At 55.6% G+C, this 14,418-nt stretch overlaps 2 protein-coding genes across 4 annotated transcripts in view; both read right to left on the reverse strand.

Annotated features, from left to right (window-relative positions):
- Positions 1 to 1,325: 1,325 nt before the first annotated feature.
- ULK3 (unc-51 like kinase 3) lies at positions 1,326 to 8,101 on the reverse strand. 3 transcript variants are annotated; one of them, XM_017519578.1, is made up of 16 exons: positions 7,767 to 8,101; positions 7,055 to 7,195; positions 6,850 to 6,970; positions 6,148 to 6,252; positions 5,566 to 5,709; positions 5,303 to 5,385; positions 4,622 to 4,777; positions 4,333 to 4,438; positions 4,078 to 4,118; positions 3,713 to 3,815; positions 3,510 to 3,574; positions 3,347 to 3,425; positions 3,233 to 3,273; positions 2,834 to 2,881; positions 2,546 to 2,612; positions 1,326 to 2,423 (listed from the first exon to the last, which is right to left on the reverse strand). In XM_017519578.1, exons 1-16 carry the CDS (start codon positions 7,866 to 7,868, stop codon positions 2,407 to 2,409), a joined length of 1,419 nt encoding a protein of 472 aa, XP_017375067.1. In that variant the 5' UTR covers positions 7,869 to 8,101; the 3' UTR covers positions 1,326 to 2,406. The 3 variants fall into 3 exon arrangements, with proteins under 3 accessions (XP_017375067.1, XP_017375069.1, XP_037591168.1); XM_017519580.2 differs by having other exon boundaries at positions 6,850 to 6,893; positions 7,767 to 7,929; XM_037735240.1 differs by lacking the exon at positions 7,767 to 8,101 and adding an exon at positions 7,531 to 7,705.
- A 1,429-nt stretch (positions 8,102 to 9,530) lies between these two features.
- The window catches only part of SCAMP2 (secretory carrier membrane protein 2), a 33,014-nt gene continuing 28,126 nt past the window's right edge, over positions 9,531 to 14,418 (reverse strand). Inside the window, exons 8-9 of the mRNA XM_017519581.2 lie at positions 10,150 to 10,270; positions 9,531 to 9,897 (exon numbers count right to left, since the gene is read on the reverse strand). Of these exons, the coding sequence (XP_017375070.1) occupies positions 9,763 to 9,897; positions 10,150 to 10,270 (256 nt within the window). The 3' untranslated portion in view covers positions 9,531 to 9,762. The remainder of the gene's footprint in view (positions 9,898 to 10,149; positions 10,271 to 14,418) is intronic.

Below are 14,418 nucleotides of genomic sequence, written 5' to 3' on the forward strand. Positions count from 1 at the left end.
TTCAGCCTCTCCCATCTTCTCAATTCATCCACTCAACCAGGTCCATTCATTCCCCTCCTGCTCCTTCACTTTATGTATTGAGGCTTTTTTGTCTGGCCCATTTCCAGAGATAATCTGACATACATTTCTCTCCCTAGATCTGAAAATCACATTTTATTGTATTCTTACTGTATGCCATGCCCACGTGCAGTATCTCATTACAAATTCTCATGGGGCCCTTATCCTCAACCTCATTTTATGAAGAAATAGGCTAATCAATGTATCCCAAACTTCAAGACCAAGCAGCAGAGCCAGAATTCTAGCAGCTCCTCCTGCCCTCTGGGACACTGCTCCACACTGCCCCCCAGTGGCCAGGCCAGGGCTTTAGGGAGACTCTTTCCCAGAGTCTGTTCCAGTCCTAGTACGAAACCCCCCGGATGACTGAGCAACAGGGGTGGGGTGGGGGACACGTGGGTAAGTCTAAGGAACTGCTCCCCTCCTACTCCCAACAAGTGCTGGTCAGACTGACACCTGGGAGTGTGTGGGGTTGAGGGAAGGCCAGGGTACAGAGCCTAATGGAAATGAAGTCCCTGGGGGCTGGGTGTGAGCATGACACCTCAAAAGATGCCCCTTCCTGGCCGGGCACGGTGGCTCACGTCTGTAATCCCAGCACTTTGGGAGGCCAAGGCAGGTGGATCACAAGGTCAGGAGTTGGAGACCAGCCTGGCCAACATGGTGAAACTCCATCTCTACTAAAGATACAAAAATTAGCTGGGTGTGGTCGCAGGCACCTGTAGTCCTAGCTCCACAGGAAGCTGAGGCAGGATAATCGCTTGAACCCGGGAGGCGGAGGTTGCAGTGAGCCGAGATCCTGCCACTGTACTCCAGCCTGGGTGACAGTGAGACGCCGTCTCAAGAAAAAAAAAAAAAAGATGCCCCTTCACCCCAGTCCAGCTCACTGCTCCCTTACTGGCCCAGGGCAGGAGAGGGCAGGAGGGGGCAGGAGGCCAGGAGATCCTGTATGGGGTGGGACAGTGCGTGGTGTGGAGGGCAGAGCATTTTAGAAGATTGCAGTCCTGGAGCTGAGCTGAGCAAAGCTCCTCAGGCCTGCAATCCTCTCCACGCCAGTCGCCCGGGTGTGGGCAGGAATGACACTGGTCAGGCTTTCTCCTGGATCCCTGGGGGCTGAGGGCAGACGTAGCTATCATTCCCAGCATCCCCCTCCAGCCCGAGACCTCCCCAGCCCTACCTCAGCTTCCCCAGCTTTTGCTGCAGGCTTTCTTGCCCCAGCCTGCGGGCAGCAGCCACCCCTCTTGTTCTTGTTACAGCAAGAAGAGATGCGCAAGTAGAAAAAATAATTTAATAGAGAAACAATGAATTACACCCGACACTCAGTGTCCTGCAGGGAGGACAGACAACTCTTGCCCAAGAAGGCATTTAAGGGCAGAAGGACTAGAAATCACCAACACCTGCTGATTATTTAAAAGAATCTGTCTTTCTTTTCCAGGTTAAATTCACTTTGTCCTCATAAGTGCCTATGTTGTGGGCTGTGGAGGTATCAGCCCCATTGAACAGATGTGGAGACCCAGACCCAGAAAGAAGGGGCTTGCCCAGGCCTTCACACTGGGGTAGTGGCAAAGCAGGCCTAGAAGTGGGTACCCTGGAGTGCGCTGGGTCAGGCTGTCCCCAGGTCTCCGTCCCCAGGCTCAAACTCCAGCACAAGGCCTGCACTGTGGCTAGTGTGGTCCCAAAGAGGAACGGAGCTGGGAGGGATGAGGACCAAGGACCCCTCCTTGGTGCTCCCTAGGCCAGGGCAGGAACAAGGCATGGGCTTCTTAAATTTGCCCCACCCTTACAACTTTCATGCTTGGAGGATTAACTTAAAGTACCAAAATGGCGGGCAGGTGTGCATTCCCAGGAAGACTGGTGGGTTCTGGGGGGTGGGTGGTCCCTGAGGGGTGCTGGAGTGCCCCATTCCAGTGCAAGGAGGAGCTGAGGTGGAATAAGAGGTCCCAGGAAGGGCAGGCCAGGGGCACAGCTGCCTGCTGACAGGGCGAGGGCAAGCACAGAAGTGCCCTGCAGGGGCCCCCTTGCCCTCTACTCAGAGCAAAAAACCATAGACTGCTGCATGCCCCAAAACGGACAGACACAGGACCTAGTAACCAGAGAATAACAAAGGTCTTGTGAAAAAAATGCTGTTCTCCCAGAGTCCTGCCCTCGCCTCCTGCATACAGGATGGCCATCAAACCCTCTGCGGGGTGCAGAGTAACTTGAGGGAGGCTGGGGACTCTGGGATGAGGGGGTCTCAGCACTGTGCATCCAAGAAGCCTGCTTGCCAAGGCTGCCGTGGGCCGCTTCATCCTGGGCGCCAGCCTGGGTCAGACTCTGCCCCAGATGGTTCACATCTGCCCAGTCATTCTTCTGGAGTCACTGCAGGGAACAAGCTGGGAGGGAGGGGGACAATGGGAGAGGACCAGTCTCAGGTCTTTGGTAAAGGAGGCAGAGCCCAGGGCCTCCAGCCACCACCCCTCCTTGGATGGAGGATCGACCCCAGGGCAGAACTCACAGCTACGAACAGACTCCGACAGCCCCTCTTTGTCCATGGTCTCAGCTTCCCATCGAGATTCCCTCATCTGTGGGATGTGAAGACAGTGCAAGGGGTGAAAGGCAGCCAGAGGCAGCCACAGCACACAGTGCTGAGCAAGTGAGACAGTGAAGGACAGAGACGGGGATGGGGAGGCCTTCAGAGGAGGCGGGAGAGCAGACATACACCAGCAGGACGGGGATGACAGCCACAGGCAGAAACGATCAGAACCCACAGACCCTGGCCCCAGCGTGGTCCCAACGTGCCCACCTTGACCTGCTCCTTCAGGTATTCAGCTCGGGCCATAAGGTTCTGAACCTGCCAAGGAAAGATATGCCCTTGGGTGTGCGGGAGAGTGGTGGGGAGGGGGGTTCAAAGAGAATTCCTCCTCACCCCTGATGCTCTCCAGAACCCTCTGCCCCATCAGAACAACCTGCCGCCTGAGTCCCTTGTCTGCTCCTTCCTCCAGGAAGCCTTCCCAGACTTTTTGCTGCTGGGTTCCCAGATCCTCCACTGCCCTGTCTGAGCACCCCGGCCCTATGGTTCAACTTCCACTTAGAACACCCTGAGGGTGGCGCATTCCAGAGGAAACCCAAGGACGTCCCCACAGATAAGAGCAGAGACAAAGGGAAGAGGAAGCCCCCCAACCCTCTCAAGCTCAGTGGGCACCTCAGTGTGAAGCAGCTCCCGCCTCCGGCCTGGGGGCTCCGCTGTAAAGAAAGGGCGTGTGGTGAGGTCAGGGCAGCCAGGGGCCATGTCGGGGGCAGAGATGGCGGCCCTCACCTGCCAGCAGCAGCAGCAGCTCCCCCAGGCTGTGCTGGTACAGGTCTAGGGCATCCTGCTCCCCGCCGGCAGCCTCCTCCTGCAGCCACATGAATACCAGGCCAGTTAGGGTCATGGCCAGGATACCTCCCCACCCCCCTGGACCCCTCCCACTGGCACAAACCTTGGCCATGGCAGCCGAAGCCACTTCCAGGGCTGCTAGGAGGCGTGGCTTGTCCCGGGCCATCTCTGGGATGAGAGGAAAGCCTCAGGGTGAGGGAAGCCGACTGCCTGTTTGCTGCAGGATGCCTCTCCCCACCTGCCTCCCACTCGGGCTGTGGGGAGGTTTGCTGGGGGTCCTGGGGTCAGCCAGAAGCCAGAGTCTACCTCTGAGCAGGTCTCGGGCAGAGGTGCCCTGCCTCAGCAGGGCCTGATTGGAGGAGGAGACGATGGCCTTGAGCTCCTCGGCCCGGGACACGTACTGCCCCACCTGCAGCAGGAAAAGGGCCTGAGGAGGGGCTGCCCCAAACGCTGCCCTTGCCAGAACCCACGTCCAAGTTCTCCCTCTGTGTTGTTAGTGACTGCCCCAAGCTATAAACACGTCAGGGGGCAATTGAGCCTGGCCTGACCCATTTCCAGCTCTGTGTTGCAGGAGAGGAAGCTCCAATTCTAAGAGAGCCATTCCCCAGGGGCCCGGGGACCGCCGGGCCTTACCCCCTGCCCCCCACTTCCTCATGGGGACTCTCACCCACCTTTGCCTTAATTGCCTCCTTCCGCTGGGCATCCACTTCATCTGCAGAAAGTGGGGCTTCACATGAGGAATCTGGGGGAACCCCTGCCCCACACCGAACCCTCTGGAATCCCTCAAAACACAACATTCCAGGTTTATGCTCTGCTTTATCGCCTACAAAATTCTCGATGGAGAACTTCTGGAATCCACCTACTGCAGCCACGGATGACTCCCATCCCTGCTGCACCCAGGGGTTCAGGCATGGCCTATGACTCACAGTGCAGGGCAGGTACAAAGAAGTCCAGAGCCTTGCAGTAGAGCGATAAGGCAGCTGCTGCGTCCCCCTCCTGGTCTTTCTTCACAGCCTGCACCACCAGCGCAGTCTGGGGGATGGGCAGATCAGGGTCAGGTCCACCTCCCTACCCTCCCACGCTCACCAGGATGGGAGATCAGCCCCCTGAGCCTGCCCTCTGTCTCTGTTGGGCGAGTCACCTATTCACCACCAAAGTGGGGAATGAGACTTCCAGCCCACCTGCAGCCCACCCCATCCCCACCCGCCTGCTCACTGCTCGCTCCAGACTCTCCCTGCTGGGCATGTGCTCCAGGTCCACCCAGGGGTGCGCAAAGAAGTCCTGGAAGGAGATGCGCCGGCTGGGGTCCCGCTCCAGGAGCTGCTGCAGTAGGTCCCGGCAGTCTTGGGACAGCAGGGGCCGCAGGGGGAGCTGCAGGGAAGGGGACGGCAGGGACAGATCACACTGGGCTCCAGCACCTACAACTCTAGCCCAGAGGTCTGTGAGGAACCCGACATACATGTTGGACAGGTGGGGAACCTGAGACCAGGGAGGAACAGGGTAGGTCAAGATGATGTCGCCAATGGGGAGCCAGGCCTCCATCCCTGGGCTCCTGGTGCACCCACGCTGGAGCCCTGAGCTGAGCTAGAATTGTGTTTATGTATGGGTCCTTATTCCCTCCCTGGACTATGCTCCTGGGAAAGCTGGGCCTGGCTCTGCTTTGGCCTTCTCTCCACAAGGGCCTGCAAAATAGGCCCTGTGCTGCCTACTGGGGGCTGATCAGAATCCCTGGGACAGCCCCGCACCTCCACTTCCAGCCTAGAGCATGCCCCTCCACTACGAAGGCAGCCTGGAGCCCATAATCCAGTCTGTGCAAGCGAGACGGAGGTCTAAACCCTCAGGGCCCTGACTCCCTCCGCCCCCTTCAAATGGTCGCTAAGGTCCTGACAGACCCACCTCAATGACCCGGTTGCTACGGATCTTCTCTTCCAGCTCCGAGAATGACCTGGAGGCAAAAGGGGGCTGCCCGAAGAGGGCTTCTGTGGAAGGGAGGCAGAGCAAAGGCTGGGAGGGGATGTGTCAAGCCTGGCCTGGCCCACACCTGGGGAGGAGGGGGCCTGACGCCCCTCAGCAAGGGCCCTAAGCCAGCAGTCAGTTTTCATAGAACCCTTCAGGACAGTGTAGGCCTCAGGGTGAGAGGCAGGGAAAGGGGGTCTCACCATAAAGGATGACCCCCACAGACCAGAGGTCCACGCGGGCATCATACTGCCGCTGGCACACCATCTCGGGGGCCATGTAGAGGGGGGAGCCACGGAGCACGTGCTTCTCATCCCACGGGGACATGTGCTGTGCGAAGCCAAAGTCTGCAGGCAAGAGGCCAGGCAGCAGGGCTCAAATTCCAGCTGCTTCTGCTCCTGGCTTGTTAAGCCTCACCCTGGGCTCCTCTCCACCCTCCAGACCCGCCCGGATCAACCCTATTTCCAAGCCTCTGCTCATCATTAGCCTGGAACACCTTCCTATATTTGCCTCTGGGATGTAAAACCTACCCATCCTGCACAGTTCCCCCAGGCACCTTTTCCTAGGAAGCCCACCTGATGACACCAGCTACATGGATAAGCCCCCACCCTCTCACTGTCCTCTCAGGCTAGGTTCTACCACAGTCTATGGCCTCCAGCGTCAATTCTTGTCCAAATTTTTTCAAAGGTCACCACTTCCTACTCTCCCACCACAAACCCTCCTATGTGACCACAGATGGGAGTCACAGTCTCCAGACCTCAGACCCTGCTGTTCCAGACAAAGACCTGCCAGTTTTAAGTGGGGCTTCTCCAAGGAGCTCAGCAGAATGTTCTGTGGCTTCAGATCCAGGTGAGAGATATTCCGTTCGTGCAGGAACTGCAGGGCGCTAGCTGAGGAGCAGGACCCATGAAGAGAGACAGGTCAGAGCCATTCCCACTTGCCTCTCACCTCCTGGGCTCACATCTGCCTCCTCGCACATCTGCTTCCTCAAGCCTGCCCAACCCCAGTTCCTGCCTGGCTGGTCTAATGTTTTCCATACAAGCACAAGGACCTCACCACTTCTAGGAGTTTGCCACCCTACCCGGAGTGCCCACCCTCCTCCCCTCTTCCCCTTCACAAGTCTCCCGGCCTCCCAGAAGCCTCCCTGGATGCCCAGCCCTTGAGAATCTTGCTCTTTTCCTTGGCACAGCACTTGAGTCCTACTCACAGGGCTCTGGAATGTTCTGCAAGATCCTTATATTATGCTCTGCATGTGGAAGCCTGAACACCCCACAGGGGAGGGCTCCTCCCTCATCTCACCCACGGCATCCTTGAGCAAGGGCTGAGAGTATAAGATAAACAGGACCCTAAAATTCCAGGCTGTGCAGGAGGCAACTGCAATGTGTGTCAAGTCTCTAAGCCTGGGGGAGGGGTGTGATGGTGCGGGGGGGTGGGGGGGATGCAGAGAACAAGGGACAGAGTGTCAGGCTGGGGTCACAGGCCTTTACCTAATTGCTGCATGAAGACACGCGCCACCTTCTCAGGCAGAATCCTGCGGCTATGGATGAAGCGAGACAGGTCGCCCCCTGCGCAGAACTCCATGATGAGGTAGATATTGTCACTGTCCCACTGTGGTTAGAGTTAGAGAGGCAGCCTGAAGAGAGTGTCCCTTCTCCAGCTCCCTTTGGCAGCAGCCCCGCCCCAGGCTCACACCTGGAAGTCTTTCAGCTGCACAATGTGGGGGTGTCGAATGCCCTTGAGGATCTCAATCTCTGTCAGGAGGTTCTCCACCGATGCCTTGTTCAGACTTTTCTTGGCTACACACTTTATGGCTACCACCTCACGAGTGTTCTTCTGCGGGACAGGAGATTTGGGGGCTCTACCTTGAGGGGGCCCGGACCCTTGCCTGGCTGGAAAGGCTCCGTCTGGTTCCCTCTGTCCCCCTACCCTGCCCTATTGCACACCAGCACCGGGCTTCCCAGCTTTCCCTCATGAGGCCAGTGAGGCAGGTGGGCTCTGGAATCCTGGCTTCCCGACCCAGCCTGGTCTTTTCCAACCCTCGGCTAGAAGACCCATTTCTTTGCATTCTAGAGTGCCCCTGACAGAGACCTGTCACTCAGGGGTCTAGAACCGCCCACTCTGCCTCCTAACTGGCTCCAGTCCTAGACTCCTCCCAGCCACCAGGTAACCTGTTTGGAGCCTGTTCTTCAGCCACTGACCCTGCAGGTGGATGCAGGTGCGCTCGTTTTTTGAGACCTAAGCGTGGCGGTCGGCTCCAACCTCCGCCGAGGATCCGGCTGGGGCGAGGCCGGCCTCCCGCCCCTAACTGCTCCCACGCTATCGCTAACCTCTCGGAGTCTCCCCGGCTGACAGCAGCCGGGCTCGCTCCGGGTTGGTGGGCACGGGGCCAGCGGCCGGCACCCACCTTGGCGTAGGCCTTGTACACCGTGGCGTACGTGCCGCTGCCCAGGCGCTCGGTGAGGATGAAGCCGTCCAGGCGCGGGGGACCCCAACCGGGCCCCGCCATCCCGGCCGCCCGCGCTCGCGCAGGCGCTTCCTCGCTGCGGGCGGAGGTTCCGGTGGGGGGGCGGGGGCGGGGCGAGCGCGGGGCGGCTCCAAGCGGCCCACGGCGCCGCCCGCCGGAAGTGCAGCGCGCAGCGGAGACGCTGCTCCGCCCCGCTCCGGGCGCCCTTCCCTTGTCCACGCGTCTCACTGGACGCGCCCCTCCAGTTCTTCCAAGGCCCGCAAGGGGACACGGAGGCCCCTGCGAGCCGAGAAGTGAGCGGAGGACGGCCGGCGCGGCCTCCGGGGACTCCCAGCGGGCGCAGAGGCATCTAGAGATCGCTCACTCGTGGGCGCGGGCGGCGGAGTGGGCATGTGGCGGCGACGGCGTCCAGGAGGCGCCGCCCCAGGAACCGCAGCTCTGAAAGCCGAGAAGGCATCTTTGGAAGAGGCCGCGTTGGCTTCCCGGAGCTTCCAGCTGCTTTTCACTCTTCTGAGGAAGGGCCTTGACGACCTGTTTATTGCTCTCCTGTTTATTGACCTGTCCCCGCTCTCCAAGCCTAGCAGCAGCGCCCGGCCCCGAATCCTGTGGGCTGCCCCTTCCTCCCAAGTCCACCAGACATGAGAACCAGTGTGGTCTGAAAATGTCTTTTTATTTTTATTCAAGCACAAAAATTGAGACATATACATTTGTACATAGAGGGGGGAAAATACCAGAAAGGAGTTTATAAAAGCCCAGCCCCTGCCAGTATCATTCATTGGCTTGGGGACTGCCTGAGCGGCTGGAGGCCTGCGGCTGCCTCGGCAGGGCAGGAGGCTAGTTTTGTGGAAAGGCCCCCCCAGTCCACAAACCCGGTCGGCAGCCTTGAGGGATACGATGCAGGTTTTAAGGATGGACTTCTAGGTGCCCATCACAGTGACACACCCCCTGGGGTGTAAGCCAGACTCCACTCGGGAATTAGGGGGCCTTCCAAGAGATGGCTTATAAGTCTCCGCTGAAGGATGCGGTTCTGGACTGGCCCTGCCCTTCCTGAAAGTCTGGATCCTGCTGATGGGGGGCATGGGCGGGGCGGGTGGCATCTGAGGCAGAGGCAAAGGCAGCTGTCCCTCAGAGGGAGGGGAAGTCACAGCAAACGGCCAAACCAACCACATCAGGACAGGCAGACCCCACCCTCCTAGAAGACGCTGTGCAGGACAGCTTGGGGTCAGTGTCCCTGGTCCCTCCCAAAATCCCACCAACCACATTGCACGTTCAGAAAGTCTAAAGAGAGTAAGGCTCGGCAAGGGAGCTCCAGAGGGCTCAAAGTGCTGTCCCCAGCAGAAGCATGCAGGGGGCTTAAAGGGCTATGAATCTGTTTTTGAGGACCATGAGGCAGGTAAGAGCTTGAGCCAACCAGCCTTCTCTGGAAGCCTGGAGACAGTGACCTGGGGAGCAGGGCTGTCTGCCAGAGCCTCTGAGAGGCTTATTCCCAGTCTGGGCAGAAAGGGTTGGGCTGTGTCTGAGAAGTCAGATTCAGGCCAGGCCTGCAGGGTTCAGGGAGTCGAGGCCCAGGACCCTGGCAGAAAACTCCAGCTGGGGTGGGCCCAGGTCAGCCAGTGATCCCAACTGTGGGGTGTCTGTGTGTCTACAAGGGTAAGAGAACTTCAGTCCCACTGCTTCCAGAGACAGAAGAATCCTACCAAAGCACCACCAGAGAAGGAAAGATGGCTTTGTTTTTTTGTGTGTGTAAAAAAAAAAAAAGTCCCTGTCCCTTCCTCCCCTTCCAGGGAGAGCTGGTCACTGAGGGAGGAGGAAGAGCCACAGCAAGACCCCCCTCGGGGTCTGTGCTGGGCACAGCCACCACCAGATAAGGCACCCACGGATAAGTGCAGCTCAAGGCAGGCGAGAGAAAAGCTGAAGCGGAGAGAAGAGAGAAGGACTAATTTCCCTGGAAGGCTCCTTGGGCAGCAGATGAAGCAGCTCTGTGGAAGGTTCTGCTGCTGAAGATGCCCTGGGAAAACTCCTCCTGAGCCTGCTGGAAGCTGGCCCCTGTCCGGCGGTACAGGGAGTGCACCTGGTGAAGAGGGGTGGGGTGAGAGGAACCTGCCCTTTGGGCCCACCAGGAACCTAGACATCCAGGTTATACTCCCAAAGGGGTCACCAGGAGCCCAGCACTGCCTGACTTCCCACCCAGAGCCCCGGGGGAAGGTGCTGGACCTTTGTGGGGCCAGGAGGTCCAACCATAGTTGTGAAGAACATCTCATGGGAAGGGCAGGAAACAGGTACCTGCTTCCCATTTGCTGTCAGCCCTGCCCACACCACTTACCCGCTGCAAGAGGAAGACTGAGAGCACGGCACAGAGGGTGAAGAAGCCAGCCACCACCATCATGATGACTGATACGGCCAGGGCATCCTGGCCCAGTGTAGACAGGGCTGCAATCCAACCGCTACAAAGGGAGGAAGAGGCCAAAGGGAGCAAAGTGGGAGTGGGCCCCAGAGTCAGCATAAGGGACTCTTCTCTAAGTGGCTGCTATGTCCTGATCATCACTTTGGCGTCTCCCCACAGCGCAGGGAGCCCTCTGAGCCAGAAGCCCTTGGCCTGTTAGAGGCCAGACCTCCTCAAAGGCTGACAGGCCCACACTACCCCATTCGCACGGGGAATCTTCTGATTATGTGAGGTCTGAAAGGGGGATGTGGTTGCTGCCTTCACAGACTCAGAAGCAGCACTGGGCTGGGTGCTGTGGCTCTTGCCTGTAATCTCAGCACCTTGGGAGGCTGAGGCAGGAGGACTGCTTGAGCCCAGGAGTTCGAGACCAACCTGGTCAACAAAAGGAGGCCCTGTCTCTACAAAAAATAAAAAAAGGCTGGATGCAGTGGCTCACTCCTGTAATCCCAGCACTTTGGGAGGCTGAGGCAGGAGAATCACTTGAACCTGGGAGGCAGAGAGTTGCAGTGAGCCGTGATCACATTATTGCACTCCAGCCTGGGCAACAGAGTGAGACCCAGTCTCAAAAAAAAAATAAAAAAAAAAAAAAGGTAGCACTGGGCTGGGTCCTCTGCTGCTGCTTTGGGGGTGGGGAGTATGGAAAGCATGGCTGCTCAATCCTGAGGGCCCACCCTCTGGGAAGGAGGATCACTGGCCAACTTGCTGTCACCTTTCTGAGCCCCATGTCCTCATCTGTAAAAGGGATAGCCTCATATTTCTTGACTTCAAAACTTACTACAAAGCTATAGTCACTAAAATGGTGTAGAGCTGGCATAAAGATAGACATAGATCAATAGATAATGGAAGAGAACTGAGATTCCAGAAATGAACCCATACACCTATGGTCAAATTATTATTATTATTATTATTATTTTTATTTTTAAAGACGGGGGTTCACCATGTTGGTCAGGCTGGTCTTGAACTCCCGACCTCAGGTGATCCGCCCGCCTTGGCCTCCAAAGTGTTTGGATTACAGGCGTGAGCCACCACGCCTGACCTATTATTATTTTGAGACTGAGTCTTGCTCTATAGCCCAGGTTGGGGAGCAATGTCATGATCTCAGCTCACTGCAACCTCCACCTCCCAGGTTCAAGCAATTCTCCTGCCTGAGCCTCCTGAGTAGCTCAGATTATAGGCACCTGCCACTGCTCCTAGCTAATTTTTGTATTTTTGTAGAGATGGAGTTTTGCCATGTTGGCCAGGCTGGTCTTAAACACCTTTCTGACCTCAGGTGATCCACCCGCCTCACCCTCCCAAAGTGCTGGGATTACGGGTGTGAGCCACCCGTGCCCGGCCGGTCAATTAATTTTTGACAAGGGTGCCAAAACCATTCAAAAGAGTAAGAATAGTCTCTTCAACAAATGGTACTGGGACAGTGATATCTACATGCAGAACAATGAAGTTAAATACTTATTTCAACCACATATAAAAAGTAACACAGTCCAGGCATGGTAGATCATGCCTGTCATCTCAGCACTTTGGGAGGTCAAGGCAGGAGCATCACTTCCGACCAGAATCTGAGACCAGTTTGGGTAGCATAGCAAGACCCTGTCTCTACAAAAAACTTAAAAAATTAGCCAGGCATATGGTTGTACATGCGTGTAGTCCTAGCTACTCAGGAGGCCAGGGCAGGAGGATCACTTGAGCCCAGGAGGTCAAGGTTATAGTGAGCTATGATTTTGTCACTGTACTCCAGCCTGGGTGACAGAGCAACACCATGTCTTTTTTTTTTTTTTTTTCCAAGACAATGTCTCACTCTGTCACCCAGGCTGGAGTACAGTGGCACAATCCTGGCTCACTGCAACCTCCATCTCCCAGGTTCAAGCAATTCTCCTGCCTCAGCCTCCCAAGCAGCTGGGATTACAGGCCTCTACCACCAAACCTAGCTAATTTTTTTTGTATTTTTTGTAGAGACGGTTTTGCCATGTTGGCCAGGCTGGTCTTGAACTCCTGACTTTAGGTGATCTGCCCACCTTGGGCAAGGTGGAGGGGTTTGAGTCTTCAAATTCAATCTAGTGGACTCTCGCCATGCAATACCTTCTGCAAGAAAGCCCTCAACAGATGCAACCCCTCAGTCTTGGACTTCACACCCTCCAGAACCATGAGCCAAATAAACTTCTATTGTTTATAAATTACCCAGGGGGCCGGGCACAGTGGCTCACGCCTGTAATCCCAGCACTTTGGGAGGCCGAGGCGGGCAGATCATGAGGTCAGGATATCGAGACCATCCTGAACAACATGGTGAAACCCTGTCTCTACTAAAAATACAAAAATTAGCTGGGTGTGGTGGCGCGCACCTTTAGTTGCAGCTACTTGGGAGACTGAGGCAGGAGAATCATTTGAACCGGGGAGATGGAGGTTGCAGTGAGCCGAGATCGCACCACTGCATTCCAGCCTGGGCAACAGAGGGAGACTCCATCTCAAAAAAAAATAAACTAAATAAATAAATTACCCAGTGGGCAATATTCTGTTAAAGCAGCACAAAACAGACTAAGACGGTAGGTGAGGACATGGAGAAACTAAAATCCTCATTGCTGGTGGGAATGTAAAACCCTCAATAAGTTAAATATAGAATTACCATATAACCCAGCAATTCTACTCCTACCTAGATAGATATCCAAAAGAAGTGAAAACAGATAAGCAAAAAATGTGTACACAAATGTTCATAGCAGCACTATTCACAACAGCAAAAAGGTGGAAACAACCCAAATGTCCATCGACTGACAACTAAAATGCATAGTATCTATACAACAGAATATTATTCAGCTGTTAAAAGGAATGAGCTACTAATACCTACTGCAATGTGGATGAATCTTGAAAACATGCTAAGTGAAGGAAGCCAGAAGCAAAAGCCACATACAGTATGATTCTATTTGTAGAAAACATCCAGAATAAGTAAAGCAGTGTAATGAGTAGTGTCTGCTTACTGGGTATGGAGTTTCCTTTTGGGGTGATAAACATTTTCTAGAACTAGATAGTAGTGGTGATCATACAACATTGTGCATATACTAAATGCCAGAGACTTACAGAGTTTGAAGTTATTTCAGTGGTAAATGGTAAATTTTATGTATAGTTGACAATCAGTAACAAAAAAAAAAAAAGTGGGATTATATCTACTCACCCATGGGTCTTATAAGACATGATGAAAAAAATGGTCATGGAAGGCTTTGGAAAGGCACTAGGAGGCTGCCGAGCTCAGCGACGTGGACCCAGGCAGGGTAGTGAGGGCAGAGCCAGGGCTGGAACTCAAGCCCTCTGATTCCCATTCCAGGTGCAAACAGCAGTCGTGAATCACAGCTTTTCTACCAGGGTCTCACTTAGGTAACAAGTGATGAAATTGGGTCACTGGTCAAAAGGGACCAGATTAATGACAGCAGGGCAAGAGGCATGAGAGGTGGTGGGAGGGCAGCGTGCTCTTGCTCAGAGGGCAAGGGGAGGCAGCCCTTCTCTTCCCCACTGCTCTGGACTTGCCAGCTCTGCCGGAGGGAGGGGACCAAAATAGCACCACCCTTCCAGGCTCAGGCTGTCAGCCAAGTGCCAGTTTGACCTTTCTGCAATGCTCCCTGTGCACTGGGGCAGAAAGGAAAACATAGCCGTCAGCTTTCCTTTTGAGATTAATTTTGAGCTGAGGACTGAGGTACCCTGGAAACTCAAACCAGCCTTATGCTCAAAGAGGGCAGCCGGAAGAAGCCTGTCCAGGGGAGGTGAGGGCCCTGTCTCCTTAAGTTACAAGGCATCTGGAAAAAGTCGCAGCTCAGAGTATGCAAAGGCCTGGGCATTCATCAGCCTCCAGGAGGGTGTGGCAGGAGAAAAGAAAGAGGCTGCAATCCAAGGCAAGACACAGTCATGGCAGCCTAAAGATTCAAGCCAAGTTCACCCACAACACCCTAGAAAATGGAGAGCAGGCCGGGCGCGGTGGCTCACGCCTGTAATCCCAGCACTTTGGGAGGCCGAGGCGGGTGGATCACGAGGTCAAGAGATCGAGACCATTCTGGTTAACATGGTGAAACCCCGTCTCTACTGAAAATACAAAAATTAGCTGGGCATGGTGGCGCGTGCCTGTAATCCCAGCTACTCAGGAGGCTGAGGCAGGAGAATTGCCTGAACCTA

This window comes from Cebus imitator, unplaced genomic scaffold, assembly GCF_001604975.1.
Source record: "Cebus imitator isolate Cc_AM_T3 unplaced genomic scaffold, Cebus_imitator-1.0 Scaffold757, whole genome shotgun sequence".
In the NCBI taxonomy this organism is placed as follows: domain Eukaryota; kingdom Metazoa; phylum Chordata; class Mammalia; order Primates; family Cebidae; genus Cebus; species Cebus imitator.

What these genes read in the sequence shown, in the direction of transcription:
- ULK3 (XM_017519578.1), bottom strand. Translation starts at nt 7,868, where the DNA reads ATGGCGGGGCCCGGTTGGGGTCCCCCGCGCCTGGACGGCTTCATCCTC. An exon ending in TGTGGGGGTCATCCTTTATG is followed by an intron (nt 5,386 to 5,565) that starts GTGAGACCCCCT and finishes TCCCTTCCACAG; the next exon opens with AAGCCCTCTTCGGGCAGCCC. An exon ending in AGGAGGCAATTAAGGCAAAG is followed by an intron (nt 3,816 to 4,077) that starts GTGGGTGAGAGT and finishes TTCCTGCTGCAG; the next exon opens with GTGGGGCAGTACGTGTCCCG.